At 38.8% G+C, this 18,644-nt stretch overlaps 2 protein-coding genes across 2 annotated transcripts; one reads left to right on the forward strand and one right to left on the reverse strand.

Annotated features, from left to right (window-relative positions):
• The first annotated feature begins 7,454 nt into the window (after nucleotides 1-7,454).
• On the forward strand, nucleotides 7,455-10,370 carry adoa (2-aminoethanethiol dioxygenase a). The gene is made up of 2 exons (XM_089016056.1): nucleotides 7,455-8,048; nucleotides 9,168-10,370. Exons 1-2 carry the CDS (start codon nucleotides 7,713-7,715, stop codon nucleotides 9,627-9,629), a joined length of 798 nt encoding a protein of 265 aa, XP_088872182.1. The 5' UTR covers nucleotides 7,455-7,712; the 3' UTR covers nucleotides 9,630-10,370.
• Nucleotides 10,371-13,017: 2,647 nt separating this feature from the next.
• egr2b (early growth response 2b) lies at nucleotides 13,018-16,401 on the reverse strand. The gene is made up of 2 exons (XM_089015439.1): nucleotides 15,770-16,401; nucleotides 13,018-14,823 (listed from the first exon to the last, which is right to left on the reverse strand). The coding sequence occupies exons 1-2, from the start codon at nucleotides 15,924-15,926 to the stop codon at nucleotides 13,760-13,762; spliced, it is 1,221 nt and encodes a 406-aa protein (XP_088871565.1). The 5' UTR covers nucleotides 15,927-16,401; the 3' UTR covers nucleotides 13,018-13,759.
• Nucleotides 16,402-18,644: the final 2,243 nt, after the last annotated feature.

Raw genomic sequence — 18,644 nt, forward strand, 5'->3', positions numbered from 1 at the left:
TTCCTTCTTTTGGATTTGTTGTTCCTCTCGGGGCAGAATAACAATCAGACGAATGTTTATTGACCAAATATGTTTTGAATGACGTCAATCTGTGTTGAAAATTACGTCGACACTTTGTGTTGCGAATGAGTTCCGATGTGCCGGAGAAGAAAGAGCAATTTGATGGTAGCAAAATAACATTACTGCTAAGACCGAGCTCACGGAAATTCACACAATGATGTGATTAGTGACAGCGATATCATATTTCCTTGATTGAATTATCCTCGTGTGCTCAATGGAAATGCAAATATACATATATTGCATTTACTGTGGTGGAATTAAAAGATCCCTGAATTTCGCAGTTAATGTATCAATTTGAATTATGTGATGATGACTTCTTCAGATGTTGTTTTTTTTTTTTTAACTCTTTGATGCCACACACACATACACGCACAATCACGGCACACCAGTTTTGTCATTAGTCAAGTATATACTTCTTTATTTAACATTTATTTGTTTGTTGCTTGTTTATTTAATTAGATATTTTTATAATGTTATAATTTTATTTGTTACATGTTTACTATTTTACTTTTTTACTATTTTCACATTGTCACATTTTAATATTTTCACATTTTAATATGTTAATATTTTAATATTTCAATATTTTAAGATTTCAATATTTCAATACTTCAATATTTTAATATTTTAACATTTTAATATTTTAATATTTTAAAATTTTAAAATTTTAATATTTTAATATTTTAATATTTTAATATTTCAATATTTCAATATTTTAATATATTGTTGTAGCGTTGTAGCATTGTAACGTAACGCTGCAAAACTGTAACGTTTTTACGTTTTTACATTTTTTTATATTTATTTATTTAATTAATGTGATTGATTTATTATTTATTATTTATTATTTATTATTTATTATTTATTATTTATTATTTATTATTTATTATGCTACAGCTTCGTCTTTGCTTTCAACATTTAGCTTGTAGTAGACATGCACGTTCCACCATAACATCCCTGATCCACTGGTGAAAAGGACGCTTTTGATCCTCTCCTGTTTCACCCGGACCTGTTCCATGCAACAAAGAGGGTGCAGAAAATGCTTGAGATTGAATGACCGTGTGTGTCTTTGTGTTGTCGTTGTTGTTGTTTTTTTTTTTTGTTCATTTCATTTCATTTCATTTCATTGGCGTACTGACGTTTGGGTAAAACTGGTGACTTCCTGCCTTTTCCGTCCCGAGTCATCTCAGGAATGCTCGACGCGGAGGCCGTGGAGTCAGGACATTTCCGCATTATCGCTGACAAAGAGCCGAGCGGGTCAATGTCCATCATTCCACGGCTCCATCCTCTCATTCATCATTCATTCATCTACCGGCGCGTCAGCATGTGACGGTATCCTATCCGCCGCACAGAGTCGGCGTCTTCCCTTACGAGGTGTCCCTCTCGGAGCTGTCCGAGGGCCCTGTTGGTGCCTGGAGTGTCGCGCCAACTCAATCTTAGTAGTGGACAAAGTCAAGAGAGTGGGAGCTGTCTCATCAGTCTCCATTATGGAAGACCGTCGTTGCTCGGCTGTCGTGTTCCTGCGGTACTCCAACGGGGAGCTTGTCTCGTACATCATCGGTGAACAAAAGGTTTGCTTGCTTGTGTGAGGGGGGGGGGGGGCTGGGGTAGTTCCTGCCCTGGACGCACATAGACCCACCCACCCACACACCCACCCACACACACACACTCGCAAACACTTGATTCCCTTACTCAAGTTACATTCAACGATTTCGAGCTTCTCAGCTAGAAAGGAATTTTATGATGATCTTTCAGTTAAAAAATGGTTGTTTTATTGGCGACCAGTCATTAAAAAGAAATACAATGACGTCATAGTCACTACTAGCATACTTTCACTTTCTTCACTGCATATTACTGTGTAAAAGTCCATTCAGGCCTAACAGATCCTACACCTTTATTAAACTGTTCAACACAACATGTCGTAATGGCTAACTAACTATTTGCTATCTATTAGCTATCTAGCTAGCTCGCTATCTAGCTATCCAGCTGGCTGGCTATCTATTAGCTGCTTACTAGCTATCTAGCTATCTGGCTGGCTCGATAGCTGTCTATTAGCTATCTAGCTCGCTATCTTTTAGCTATCTATTAGCTATATAGCTACCTATCTATTAGCTATCTAGCTAGCTCGCTATCTAGCTATCCAGCTCGCTGGCTGGCTATCTATTAGCTGCCTATTAGCTATCTAGCTATCTGGCTGGCTCGATAGCTGTCTATTAGCTATCTAGCAGCTATCTATTAGCTATATAGCTACCTATCTTTTAGCTATATAGCTATCTAGATGGCTAGCTAGCTATTTATTAGCTAAATAGTTGGCTTTCTGTCTATTTGAGTTACTTCCGGGTTGAGTGAACGCTGGCACGTGTGGCTGCCGCTGCTCACCCACAGAGAAAATTTTATCCTGTGACTGTAAAGTGACCTTGAGAGTTTTGAAAGGCGCTTATAAATGAAATATATTATTATTATTATTATTATAAATAAATATTATCTTCATTTTGATGAAAGCGAACATCTCTCTGTATTACAGTATGACAGTATTCCATACCCAGCGCACAACAAGTTAATGGCTAACTAGTTTTAAAATAATAAATGAAGAAGTCCTCAGACCTTGACAGCATGTACTAACCTAATTTTGGTGACTGAGTGGACTGAACATAATAAATCAGGAAATAAGAAATTTGTAATAAATTAAATTGTAAAAAAAAAACAGTGAAATAACCCCATCCTTTCATATTCATGATCAGTGAAATGCTTGCTGTCCATATAACAATCATCATAAAATAACATAACAATAAAATAATAAAATACTCAAATAATGAAATAATAAAATAAAATAACAAAACCATATTATAACAATAATAATGCTAGCTCTCCATATAACGATCGTCATAATAAAATAAGAAAATAAGACAACGATAAAATACTCAAATAAAAAAATAGTAAAATAACACAACCATATAATAATAATAATCATCATCATCATCATCAGAATAATTCTCGCTGATAATAATGAAATAATAAAATAAAACACCCTTATAGTAGTAGTAATAATAATAATAATAATAATAATAATAATAATAGCTGTCCATATAATGATCATCACAATAAAATAATGATATAATAAAAGAATAAAATAACACATTCATATAAAATAATAATATAATAATAATAATAATAATAATAATAATAATAATCATCATCATCATCATCATAATAATGCTCGCTGATAATAATGAAATAATAAAATAACACACCCTTATAGTAGTAGTAGTAATAATAATAATAATAATAATAATAATAATAATAATAATAATAAAAGAAAACACTCTGTGTTCCAAATGAGGACAAGCAATAGAGAAAATAAATGGTTGTGTATAATAATAACCTGAAATAATAATGGTAACCTGTAACCTGATAACATAAAAAGTATATTATTAGTATGTATATGTTTTCATGGTTAATGTTTTATTGATATGAAACCTCACAAAAGCTAATCGTCCGCAGGCAACCTTTTCACTCTTTTATGACCTACTGGACCCTCAGCACCCTGCCCACCACCTTATCCAGCTACTGTCTGCTTGACACTTTGCACATTATCTCACAGTTGCTACTGAGAGGTACCACTTACATTAAGGAATTAGGTTACATTAGATTACCCTTTATTAATGTCTCCCATACTCATTTGTCATGTCTTTTTTACGATGATACTAGTGTTCTACCAAAGACAAATAAATTCCATGTGTGTCCTACATCCATGGCAAATATAGATTATTGTAATTCTGATCAATTCAACGTTATTTTGGATAACGATAAAATCAATAAAGGACTGATTGTTGATTTACAGTAACTGCTTTGGTCCAAACGGCGTAAAGTGCATCGTCTAAGAGTCTCCATGGAGGCAGTCAGTCAGTTAATAGTGTGTATCAAAGCAACAACAGTGACAAACGAGCCGGTTGCGCATCAGTGTTTTGTACTTTACTCCTGCACTCCTCAGTAGTGACCATAACTTCATCATGAACCTTGGATGAGATTTTTTTTACACTTCACTTCCTTTCAGAAAGTGTTTGACTTGTCCATCTGTCTATTTTTTTAAGGCCACTTGATTGTCCTTCTTTGTGTAAGGGGTCAGCTATAAAGCCTATGCTAGTTAACTTTGATATGAACATTTCATTGAATATCATTTAGAATCACATTGAGGCATGTCAATGGATGCTTCAAATATTATATATATATATATATATATATAATAGATTAACGGACAAAAACACATTTTGACGATATCGGAGGAAACCGAAGTACGTATATGACGAGCACAGGTAGAAAATGTGAACTTCACAAGTATGTCATGAGTTCCAAAATATTCTGGACAGAACAAAGATTCTAGTGTAGACAGAGTTAATTTTGGACAAAAATACAGTGATACTTCAGCTTACGAACTTAATTGCTTCCCAGAAAGTGTGCCTAAGGCGAAAGGTTACTCTGCTGAACATTTATTTCCCATCAGAAACCATTAAAATGAGAATAATCCGTTCCCAGGTCCCTATAAAACATAATTTTCTACTAATTAAGCCTTAGAACTACACAAAATATACCGTATTTTATGTATAATAAATGTGTTATTGTATTGTAATTAAAGAAATGAAGTGTACAGTATAATAAAGTCCATCGATGAGAAGGTTTCTTCAGCCGTCATCTGTACTTCTTTGAAGGTGTCGGATGTTTCACTTCTTATCCAAGTGGCTTTGTCAGCTAACTACATTTTTTGCTGGTAATTTTGGCCCTATATATATATATATATATATATATATATATATATATATATATATATATATATATATATATATATATATATATATATATATATATATATATATATATCCCTACTTTCCAGGTATATATATATATATATATATATATATAGGGCCAAAATTACCAGCAGAAATTTTAGTTCACTGACAAAGCCTCTTGGATAAAAAGCGAAACGTCTGACATTCATCCTGCTAGCTGTTTTTGGTTAATCCAAATCAATAGGAGTTTTTTAACCTCTTCGATTGCCCGAGACCGTTACTTAGACAACATCGAAACACCCTTCGCCACATGTAGCAATGGTCGACTTAGCATACTGGTACTGGGACGCTAAGTCACACAAATGCACAAATGCACGGCTGAACACTAGCCTGTGGTGGGTGGGGTCTTTTCCCGTCCCATAATAGCAATGGTACACCACTCGATAACAAACCACGTCTGCACTCAAAGAAAAGGTGTGATGAAAACTAGTCCGCCAGCCACTGTGGCACTGTTGGACCGTGTGGTTTAGTGTTCATCCGCCGAAAGCTAGTGCAGGACCGTTTTTTTTTTTTTGGTGATGCCTTAAATTTAGATCTTTGCTATCCAGCTTCTCCTTCCTGGCCATTTGTTTTTTTTTTTGGATGGTCTACCCCTACACAATATGTCATATTATAATGATTTGAGGCCGCCTGCTTACCCAGGAGGTTAATATACCCCAAAAATGAGAATCACATTTGTATATCACACATCATTTTCCATCTATGTTTTCATGATGACCTATCAGTGAAAATGATGTAAGTATGAAGGAAACACAAACATTGAACAAGACGTACTTTGCCTTTCATCAACTTCATGTTTGGCCACTACGTGATTAACTCTCAAAGTTCCAGTTACGACGTCCCCAAAGCAGTTTTTGATGGAATGAACAAACATTAGCATTGGCTCCGTTCTTGATGTTTCCCATCAAGTTATGCAGGACATTTTGCCTGCAAACCGATACAAATGCATTCTTGGCTCAGGCTGTGAGCATTCATTGACAAATGAGTGGATTTCATTATTTGCTGACGGCCTTGTTTGAATGAGGCCTTAGAGGTCAATATGCAAAAGGCTTTCATATTGTCGACAATGGAAGGCAAAATTATGCCAACTCTGATTTGAGAAAACAAGTTGGCTATTGATTGATCACACAAAAGCCATCTTGAACTGGATGAAGTGATCCATAAGTAGATGTTATCTGCAGTTTCATTGTCTCAACAATTCTGGAGACGGAATGCTTGTGTGTGTGTTTGTATGACGAGTCTTGTGAGGACCACTAACATTTTATACCATACGTAGTGAGGACATTTTTGACGAGTGAGTACCTATTGGCCGGTCCTCACAAGTTTTTCATTCTAAAGGCTTCTAGAAAGTCTCTATATGCATCTGTTAAAGTTTCCGAAAGGTCCTCACAAATTCACCCAAAATGATTTTTTTGGTGTGTATTTTCATTTCACTTGGATACACACACTTTTTACTCACGGTGTGTGTTTATATGTGTGTGCACGGTTAATGAGAGGGAAAAGTTCATACCACAAAAAGTAAAACTATATTTTAACCAAATTCACTACAGGGGTGAGGACTTTGAATTTAGCCATTCAGAAACCTCACTCCTGCTGTTATTTCAGTCCATTTTTTCTGTGTTTTTAAAGAAGTTGAAGTGGGAAATGGGGTGACATTTAGTGTTCAAATGTAACACTAGTTCTTCTCTAAACTCATCAGCAACTGTGGTCCTCACTCCTTATCTGGAGTTATCCGGACCTCACAAAACCATTGAAAAAGGAATGTGTGTGTGTTTGTTGGTGTGCGTGCGCTCGCGTAGTTGAAAGAAATCTATTTCAATGCAAATCCAACACTAAATGACCGCAAAGTTTAAGTTTGCAGTTCATTGTACACTAAGACAGGCAGTAACGACTGTACATTAATATTGTTTGAAATAAAAAACAACTACCTTACTACTGCATATTAATATTGTTTGAAATAAAAAACAAACAATACATACATATTTTTTCTCTTTACTTATGGTTGACCGTATACTTTTAAGAAGACGTTCTGACTTATCGACATATAGTTTGACTGGGTTCGTGTTCCGAGACAATCACGTGATCTGGACGGTTTTGTTTTACATTTATATTTTTTATGTAATATAGCGGTGGATTAAATTCTATATTTTCTTATGATGAATACCACCCACTAAGTGTTGATAGAAAAAGCCGACATTCTGGAACTATTTGTTGACCTCTATTCAAGCGAAGAGAGCCAAGGGGCCGGAAGTCACTGCGTTCAGCGGAAGCCACGAGTTCAATGGCCGATCTGGCCTTCCTCTTTCCAACGCTCGGTTGTTCTAGTGGTTTGTGGGAAACGTAGTCTCTTTTTTTCTCCCAAGCCAGTATTTTTCACGTTAAAGTATTATTCATTAATATTTTGAAGATAAAATGTGACAAGCGTTTTTGTCCTACAAAAAAAATCGAATGTTTTCATGTGGTTAAATGTTTTTTACGATCATATGAATTCATAATTTGTATTGAAACTCCAAATCCCATGGTGCTTTGCGTTTGTTGCGCAGCCTCTGTGAGAGCAGGCAGCTGAGCAAGGGAAGATTGGAAAATGACCGAAGGAAAGATAATATTTGGCGATGAAATTCGATATTACCACCAGAAAAGCCACACTTTTCACCCAGATTTGTTTATTTCATCCTTAGATAACCTGGACCAGCAAACTCTGGGTAACATTTCTTGACACTGGGTAGTTTGTGAGGCATTTCAGGCGCGTTCATTGGCGACGGAAAAGGTGCACCTTTAACCGTTATTCCCCCCCCCCGCCCCCCATCAACAAGAATGTCGCGAAACAACAAAAATCCTCTCATCCAGAAGATAGCAAAGCAAGCGATTATTACTTATAAAGGTTTAAAGTGTTCGGCAAATGGAGATAGTCAAGTCTTTGGAGAAAAACAGGCCAAACTGGTTTCCTTAGTGACCGCGCTCAGGGCTCCGGATGTCAGGATCGCTCCTGGGAAAACCAAATCGACCTCCGGTCCGTCGGAGCCGGAGCCCCCGCCGGTCACCTACATGCACATCTGCGAGACTGATGTGTTCAGCATGGGGATCTTCCTGCTCAGAACCGGAGCCTCCATACCTCTTCACGACCATCCAGGCATGAACGGGATGCTAAAGGTCTTCGATACTTCTATCTGTGCCCATTTTTGTTTGTTTTGTTGTTGCTGACAACATTTGCAAATGTTTTCTCGGGACATACAAATGCAGACTGATTTTAAGATGATATTAGTTGGGGACATGTTATTGTTTGCTTAACGGATTGGAAATACAGTGATACCTCGGCTTACGAACGTAATTGGTTCCCAGAAAGTGTGTTGAAGGTGAAAAGTTTGTCTGCCAAACATTTATTTTCCACAAGAAACCATTAAAAATGACAATAATCCGTTCCCATGTCCCCATAAAACACAATTTTCGACTAAATACGCCTTAAAACGACACAGAATATACCTTATTTTATGTATAATAAATGTGCTATTGGATTGTAATAAAAAAATAAACTATACAGTATAATAACGTTTTTTTATTTACTTTTGTGATGGTAGTTGATGTAGTTGCCTCTTGATGATATCAAAGTTGCTGTGCTTTCTCGGCGATAATACCCTCACTCACACTGTCCCCTGCTAGCTGCTTTTCGTGAATCCAAATCAACAGAGGTTTTTCAACCTCTTCTATTGCCCGAGACCGTTGCTTAAACAACACAGAGACACCCTTAGCCACACGTAGCAATGGTCGACTTAGCATACTGGTACTAGGACCTTAAGTCACAGAAACGCACACCTTGTTTGTGTTTTTCGAATATCTCCTTCTGCCCGACCGTAAATTTTGCGTGTGTCCTCTTCGGCTTAACACTAGCCTGCGGTGGGGTGTTTTTCGGTCCCATAATCGCAAAAGTACTCCACTCGATAGCAAACCACGTCTGCACTCAAAGGGGGTGTGAAAAACTAGTCCGCCATCCACCGTGGCGCTGCGTGGTTTGGTTCGTCCTCCGAAAACTAGTTTGTATGCCAAGATTATATTCTCGCGAATAAATGTGTATCCCAAAAATTAATTTCCCATAGGAAACCATTGAAATGAGAATAATCCGTTCCTAGGTCCTTCTACTTTGTAATTTTTGTACACTTCTAATTTGAGGGTGTACTTTAAACGGTTTCTATAGCGCCAATGTAATGGTGAATCTGTGTCTTGGCTCTTTTTATGCTAAGGTGGATGTTTCAAGGTCATTTCCCCTTTGTCCAGGTCCTGTACGGCAAGGTGAACGTCAGTTGCTTCGACAAACTGGAAAGCGGCCAAACAGTCAGCGCTCCCCCTCCTCGCTTTGAAACTCCCGCGGCTCCCTTCCAAAACGCTTCACTGCGACGTTCCGTTCTCCGCTGTGTGGCCGAATACTCCGAAAACAGCGGACCTTGCCTCCTGACACCTCAACGGGATAATCTCCACCAGATCGACGCTTTAGAGGGACCTGCTGCTTTCCTGGATATCTTGGCGCCGCCATACGATCCGGATGACGGGCGGGATTGTCACTATTATAAAGTTCTACAAACTGCCGGCGACCCGGATATAGCTGCGATGGACAACCAAGAACGACAAGAAGAGGAGGAGAAAGGGAAAGAGAAGGAGATATGGCTTTTGGAAATCCCTCAACCAGAGGACTTCTGGTGTGGAGGAGAGCCTTACCCGGGTCCTGTGGTTTCTGTGTGAAACCGTCACACTACGGCCGTACTCCAATGTTGTTGGCGACATGTACTCAGCCACATTTATCTATCCATTTCTGCTTCCGTCAATGACGAGGACAAATTGGTTTTTGCTCCAAAGATTCAACCCCTCAACAATTAAAATGAACGTACTACCCACAGTGAAATTCAACGTAACTTGCTGAAAACCGTGTATAAGGCGCACCCCCATTGAATGGTGTCTTTTCATATTTTTTCCAGATAGTACGCGTAACATTCAACTTACGACCGTGTTCCGTTGCGACCAAGTGGTTGTAAGTCGAAATCCATTCAAAATGTTGAATAGAAACTCGGAGGCTAAATGACTCGCAACTCCGCCTCCCTCATCTTTCAAAGAAAATGAAGGCTTTTGGTATACACGGGAAAATACGCTATAACAACTGATAGTGCAAGTTTGTTTTTTAAATAAAGCTTATTCACATTGTATATATGATGGACCAGATTGCCTTGTGCACACATGAATGTAATCCCAAACTCGAATGTTTTGTGAATCTAATTTCAAATCTCATGGATGCAATGGGGAGTAAAGTACCACTTTATACGTCAGAGCACAGTCGTTGAATTCCCAACTGCAGAAGAATAAGCTTAAGAAAAAGGTGTCATTTTTCTTGTCGTTTGAATACTTTATATTCATTGTAAAAACAAAACCTTTAAAGAAAGCCATGTTAAAAAAACTACAATTCATTAAAAAAATAGTTGCAATGGAGAATCACAATGTGTTGTCTACCAAAGATATTGTTATTATCAACGCTGAACTCAGAACGACAACATGCTTTTAACACACGGGTGTCAAAGTCAAGGCCCGGGGGGCCAAATCGGGCCTGCCGCATCATTTTATTTGGCCCGTGGAAGCTAATTAAACTTCCATGCTCATCTATGAAGTTAGCTAGCGATAGAAATATCGAGCGACAGTGCTAGCTAGCGATCTAGCTCGTTATCTATTGAGTTAGCTAGCTAGCGCTTTCTATTCCATTGGGGCTAATCTCTTACATTACGGGTGTCCAAGTCAAGGCCCAGGGGCCAAATGTGGCCGGGCACCTTATCTTATTTGGCCAGCAAAAGCAAATTAAACTTGTGATATTCCACGCTCATCTATGAAGCTAGCTAGCGATCGAGCTAGCTAGTGACTGAGCTCAAGCTAGCTAGTGATCGAGCTAGCTAGCTAGCTCGCTCTTTCACTTCTATCTGGCTAACATTACAGGTGTCCAAGTCAAGGCCCGGGGGGCCAAATCTGGCCCGCCACATCATTTCATTTGGCCCGCAAAAGCAAATTAAACTTGAAATTCCATGCTCATCTATGAAGATAGCTAGCCATCAAGCTAGCTAGCGATTGAGCTATTTAGCAATCGAGCTAGGTAGCGATTGAGCCAGGTAGCAATCAAGCTAGCTTACGACAAGAGTTAGGTAGCGCTCAAGCTAGTTTACGACAGAGCTATGTAGTGCTCAAGCTCGCTAGCGATCGAGATCGCTAGCGAGCGCTTTCTATTCTATATGGCTAATCCCTTACATTTCTTTACATTATAATTGTCGCATGTAAACCACAATAAGTCATTTTTTACCTCAAATTTGAAAACAATTTGTTGTGCACTTTATACGCAATATGTGGAGGGGATCAACGATTTTAATGGCTTCCCTAAATTCATATCTGCCCCCGAGAGGAAACCGTAACGTCAATGTGGCCCGCGGCAAAAAAAAAAAATAATAATAATAGTTTGACACTCTTGCTTTTGTAAATTACATGCATTAGCAAATGTTTCTTATGTTGTGTATTTTCTCTTATGTTTTTGTGTTATTGTCTTGCTGTGTAACCGTCCAGGTCCTTTAGGAGCAAAGCACCCCCAGACCACCATGTTTCATTATTTGGATGCTTCTTTTCAGCAAATTCTCTCGTAAAGTCTTTTTTTTCTCTAACTCCTCCGCCGTCATTATCAAATGAAAGGAGACCATTTTGTTCATCAAGCATGCTCCTGTATAGAGATTCTCACTTGTGATCAATTTGATTCATTTCACCAATGTTATGTTCCACCTGTTGTCCACTGTGGCAGGTGGATAATGACTCTGTACTATTGAATGTATGTGGAAAAAATAAACTCAAAGATTATATTCATATTGATTCATTCATGTCACTGATTTTCAACTGTTTAGACATTTAAAGCAAAATCTGAAGTGATTCTATTGGCTCACCAAAAACAAACAACAGTGACTGATCATAGTAACTAACGGTCGAATTTTGCCGGCTAGCTGCTGGACGCGTGGGTCACACAAATGAGACTAATAAAAATTAATTAATCATAATAATAAAATACAACGATAATAATAATAAATCTTCTTTTCCTTTGGGCTTTTCCCACAGCGAATCAGTGACCTCCATCTTCAGAGGTATGATCCGCATGTTTGTTTTGGCCCAGCTTTTACGTCGGACGCCCTTCCTGACACAACCCTCTGTATTTATCCGGGCTGGGGACAGGCACAAGAAGACTTATGTCCCTTTGTGGCTACAGAACAAGCAACTCGCTCAGTAAAAGGATAATAAATACTAATACTACTAATAATAATTACATTTCTCCACTTTGATTGATTAATAACAATAAAATAAAAATAATACATTGATTGCCACCTGGCAGTTGCTGGATGCGGGGGTCACACAAATCAGACTACTAATAAAAAATAATAATTATTATTATAATACATTGAGGTAGCTACTTAGTGGGTCACACATATGAGACTAATAAAAATGAAATAATAATAAAATAATCATAAGAAACAATGATAATAATAAATACTAATAATAAATACTACTACGACTACGACTAGTAATAATAACTAGATTTCTCCACTGTGAGTGACTAATAAAAATAAAATAATCATAATAAAATTAATAATCAATATTAATAATAATAATACATTGATTGCCACCTGGCAGTTGCTGGATGCGGTTGTCACACAAATCAGACTAATAAATAATAATAATAATAATCATTATTATTATTATAATACATTGATTGCCATCGGGTAGCTATTTAGTGGGTCACACATATGAGACTAATAAAAATGAAATAATAATAATAAAATAAGAAACAATGATAATAATAACTACTAATACTAATAATAAATACTACTACTACGACTACTACTAATAATAATAAGTAGATTTTTCCACTGCGAGTGACTAATAACAATAAAATAATAATAATACATTGATTGCCACCGGGTAGCTGCTGGATGCATGGGTCAGACTAATGAGACTAATAGAAATAACGTAATAAACAAGTAAGAATAATAATAAACCAATCATAATAATATGTACATTTCTCCAAGGCTAATCTAATGTAATAATGGAATGTCAAAAAACATGTATTGTTTCACTTCCACATTTTTTTTCCAGCTGCTGGATGATGGCTGTGTGACACAAATGAGACATTTTTGAACCAACATTTGGCATGAAAGGTCACAGTTCAAGATCTTTTAACACGAGTGGGTGACAATGATGAGTCATAAATACCATATATGACACGTGGGATATTATTTCCTATATGATTAGAAGACTTTTTTTTTTTTTGGGTCAACTAATTTCTGTACTTACCACTTTCAGAGAATCGGTGGGAGAAGGTGGTGAGCGGGGTGTTTGGGGTATTTACCCCTTTTAACACATGACCAAAAACAACTATACGCTTTGCATCCATTTAATAAATCCCACGACAAACATGTAAGTGTTGTTTTCGCACGACATTATAGTTGAACGACACATACGATGAGGCTATTTAAAATGACACGCGAGGAGATGAATACAAAAATAAAATATATGTTTTACAACTTTACATAACAACAAAATATACATTAGAGTCCCTAAAATCAGAACGTTACAAGGCACAAAGGGGAAATGTGTGTTAATATTGTTTCAATAATCTTTTATTTTGGTCATGTTATTGCAGTTAATTCTTGTGATTTTTTTTTTATGTCACATGTCAAATAATCGCCCTTGTTGAGAATGTATGTTCAGTAGACAAAGTGCAATGATGACATTTTGTCAATCATCGGTTTCAAAAAAAAAAAACAACAAATAAGGGTCAGTACCGTGCGGGAAAAGTGCCCCTCGGCCTAAGCACAAATCCCGTTGTTCGCGGACGACGCCGAGGACTTCCTGTCTTTTTGTCTCAGGTGGATTTTCGTATGCCTCTTCCTCTCGTCGCTCCTGGCGAATTTGCGGCCGCAGAAGTCGCAGGCGAACGGTTTCTCCCCCGTGTGCGTGCGGATGTGAGTGGTCAGGTGATCGCTGCGGCTGAAGTTGCGCATGCAAATCCTGCATTGGAAGGGCTTATGTCCCGTGTGGATTCGGATGTGTCTGGTGAGCTCGTCGGAGCGGGAAAAACGGCGATCGCAAGCCTCCGCCGGACACGGGTAGGGGCGCTGGTGGATCGGGGTCTTGCTGGGTCTGCTCGGGTACTTTCTCGGTCGCAGGATCGGTCTCAGCGGGAGATTCTGGGGGGTATACGCCGAAGGGAGCCGGGTGGCGGCTCCCCCTTCGCCGCTCGGAGCGGCCAGCGTGTAATTTCTGATGGTGTTCAGCGGGGTCAAAGGCGGAGGGAGCCGCAAAGTGTCGAGGGAACACGGGGCGAAGGGTTTGCGATCCGGGACGCTCGCAGCGTGCGCGTCTCGCTGGCAAGCCGGCGGGAAGAAACCCGGGTAGTCGGGGAGCATCGGGAAGAGTCCCGGAACGTCGTGGCCGTGGCGCTGCTTGGGCGACGCGTACGAGGCCACGTGGCAGGTGGACGCGGAGAGGAACGCGGACGGATCCTGATACGCCTCGGCGCAATACGGCGGCGGAGGCGGAGGAGAGTACAGTTGATGATGCTCCATGTCAACTTGGTTCTGATGGGCGGCGGCCATGGTGCAACTTAAAGTTCTGCTTGCAACGTGACAAGGAGAAGTAGAAGAAGACGATGACGTGGGTGGAGGAGGAGGAGGATGGGCGAAGATTCCTGAAACGATGTTGATGACTCCCTCGGGGTTCCAGTTTGCGGGGTACTGCGAGTCGATGGAGAACTTCCCCATGTAGGTCAACGTCTGGTTGTGGTGGGACGATGCTTGAGACAAAGCGCCCGAGTAAGATGAAAAATCCACAGAACGTCTGTCTGCGCTCATATCTGCACCCGTGAAGGGATCTGGGTCCAAAAAATAAAATAAAAAGATCATTAGTAAAATACTTTGAGGACAGAAATGTTTTTGATAGTATTAAAAAAAAAGAAGATTGCATTTTCTGTGTAGCTTTATCTCTGCTTTCTATTTAGAATTGTAACTGTTTTGAAAATAAAATGTATGACTATTATTATGATGTAGAATTGGAAAAGACATTTTTCCCACTACATAAGTCATTATTCCACTACATACCTGTCAACTTTGGCTAATAGCTGTCCTTATAAATCACTACAATTCCCATATAAAAGTTGAAGTTTGCCGTACATTATTTTGCATTATTAAAACTATTACTACTACTAATACTAATAATAACTAATATATACAGATATAGATATATAAATATATCTATTAAATTTCCCCATTGTGGGACGAATAAAGGTTTTCTGATTTTGAATACAAATACTACTAATACTAATAATATTATTACTACTACTACTAATACTGGTACTTCGGGGTTGTGTGAAGGCTGTTTTTTTTCTATGCTCTTCTGTGACTGTAAAGTGACCTTGAGAGTTTTGAAAGGCGCTCAGAAATCAAATGTATTATTATTATTATTAGTTTACAAAAACGCTAACAAGCGGAAATGGAGGTAGCTTAACGCGCATGCGCACGGTATGCTTTTATCAATACGACCGTATAATAAATAATAATAATAATACATTTTATTTCTATAAAATCGTAGATATAAAAAGTATATACGATTGAGGATTACTTTTGCGGGTTTGCCGTGATCGGCGGCAACATTGTCGTTGGCTACCAGCAGTTTTGACGAACTCGATTTGAGCCAAAAAAGGTCCCCCCCCCCCGTATAAAAGTTGTAGTACGCCGTACACTATTGTCATTATGATTAAGAAAAAGGTAAAAGTTGACAGGTATGCGCACTCTGCCAAATTCGACTTCATCGTGTCTTACCTGCAGCAACGTTGATCTGGTCGTAATTTGCCCCCATGTCAGAATTGGGGAAAATGGCAACCGATGCAGGCAAGCCCCCGGCGATGTCGTCCACGGGGTAAACGTTCTCGAACCCCCCAAGAGTCATCGGCATCTTCTCCAGAGTTGTAGCAGTCATCCTGGCAAATCTTAAACTCGCGACAACACTTTTTAATTCCCCGCACGAATGTTTCACGTTTAGCCGCGCGCGTGGGTTAACGCTGCATGATTCTTCGTGTAAGAAGAGAGCGGGAGGATTGCTCCCTGATTTCTTGACGATTCGAGCGCTCTTGTGTCTTAAGCTTTGCCAACTCGTAATATTATTCGGGAGCAGCGGGCCCCCCTCGTATTGTGCGCTACAGAAGGGAACCCTTTTGAATGTGCTGCCTACGTCATTAACCAAATATGGAGTGGGCGGGGGGTGGAGCCGTGACGTAGTAAGTAAAAGTGAAGCACTTGTCGATGAAGAAACTTGCTCGAAGGAAAAAAAAAACACTAGTCGAGAAGTAGTTTTAAAACACAGACTGGCAACCGATATAAAATACAAAAATTAATATTCCCTAATATTAAAATACACTACTATAGTTTACATGGCAGCGTTGTGTCTTGCCATATTGTTTCCGGGTAGCCCCCAATACCATAAAGGGATAAATCCGGTGATACGCCCATTTTTTTCCTTCTGTTTCGTTTCCGGGTTTTGATAAAAGGTCGTAAAGTGACGAGTGTTATCGAGTGGGGAAGCTAGATTGAGCCATCGTGAAATTAGACCGACCCAAGTGGAATTTGTTTTTGTGGTGTAATACTGTTTGTCGTTGTGATTTGACCATACTGGGTTAAACAAACGGATATAGTATTACAAAACTATTTACAAAAGTACAACGGCAGAGTCCACCCATCGCTTTGACTCATACGCTGTACGATTGCCTGCCCATATGCCGAAATATGCCTGTCACTTACCAATATGTTTTTATAGAACTATTTTGCTTTGATTATTTTTGCTCTCATCTCCAGTATCATACAGTCAGCACAAAACCATTGGATTGGAGTAGCCTGTATTAGTCTCGCAATGGAGAAATTTACATTTCACAGCAGCAAAGTTCTGGAAAGAAGAGGAAAGGAAAGGAAGAAGTAGAAAAAAACTACTGGAAAGGCAACCACTTTCACTGCGCCACTTTGAAGTCAAAAGAAAAAAAAAACAATATGACAACACAAAGAAAGACACATCATTCAATGTTAAGCACTTTCTGCACCCTCTGTTGTATGAAGCAGTTCTAGATCAAAAGAGGAGAGGATCAACACGTCCTTTTCACCTGTGGATCAGGGACGTCAAGGTTGAAATGTGCACATCTGCTACAAGCTAAATATTGAAAGCAAACACAAAGCTGCTGTAGCATCCATTGACGAAAAGAGATTGTCTTAACATCTGCGTCAATTCCGAGCCGCGACAGTTCCACATTCGCATCAGCGCTCTGTGCTGACGCTCCTTTCTTTATCATCAGAAGTCAACAATAACTGTCTATTCTTCGATTACTGTAATGCGGGGTTTTGATAACAAGAAAATGCTGATAGTTAGCATAATTATTGATTACAAATGAGAATTTTGGTGGCTAGTTTAGCGAGCAGCATTAACGTTGCCATCTTTGATTTGCTTTGGCGTTGACAGAATAAGATGTGGTGGCCCGGATCTGTTGGACAAAGCGGGGCTGTGAAAATGCTGCCCATTATAGGCGCAAAAAAAAAAAAAAAAAAGCAAATGGTGCCGAAACAGACAGAAAACATTGACATTCTCACACGGTTTTTCCCAGAGGTCAAGCACCATCCTTGATCTCCACTAAAATCCTTCATCTTCAACAAAATCCATCAGATCAAACTGTACATTTTCTTTTGATAATGTGGATTTCTTTTCCTATTCAACTTTCAAACGGTGCCACCGATGACCCCAGCATTAAAATTGAAGATGACTTTACCCTAAAAACGTCTCTTCTACCCAATGCAGAATTCCTCTTTTTAAGTTGCTCTCCTGACACTCTTGACTATGAGCTTGATGGTGTCACACAAGGCTTTCATCGTTTGTGGACTACGAGGCACATGAAAGCGAGAGAAAGACCGCTCTGATATGAGTCCAAGATAGAGAAGAAAAAAAAAATTAAATCATCAACGGGAGCCCCAGAGATGAATGAGAAGGCGACAGAGCGGGAACCACACCGGCTGAATAATGAACAATGACTTACTGTCATGTTTGATGTTACAACGCGGGCCACACGGGGAATAAAAACTGAATTTAATTCATAAATAAAGAGTTTTACAATAATAACAACACTACATTTAATTTCAAGCGCCTTATAAAACTTTCAAGGACACTTTACAGTCACAGACAAGCATAACTACAATAATAAATAAAATACAATTATCAATAGAATACAATACAAATATAAGATAGCCAGCTAGACAACTTGCTATGTAACTAATAGATAGCCAGCCAGATTGCTAGCTAGCCAGCCAGTTAACTAATAGATAGCAAATCGATAGCAAATAGATAGCCTGCCAGATAGCTAATACATAGCAAATAGATAGCTAATAGAAAGCGAATAGATAGCCAACTAGACAACTAGCTATATAATTAATAGATAGCCAGCCAGATTGCTAGCTAGCTAGCCAGTTAGCTAATAGACAGCCAGCTAGACAACTAGCTGGATAACTAATATATAACCAGCCAGATAGCTAGCTAGCCAGCCAGTTAGCTAATATATAGCAAATCGATAGCGAATGGAAAGCTAATAGATAGCCAGGCAGATTTTTCAAATCTCAAGTCAAGAATAATGACTAATTGTGGTTTACGTACAACAATTTGTCATTT

Source organism: Hippocampus bargibanti, linkage group LG15 (assembly GCF_051943395.1).
Source record: "Hippocampus bargibanti isolate YZ-2025 linkage group LG15, ASM5194339v1, whole genome shotgun sequence".
NCBI classification, from domain to species: Eukaryota; Metazoa; Chordata; class Actinopteri; order Syngnathiformes; family Syngnathidae; genus Hippocampus; species Hippocampus bargibanti.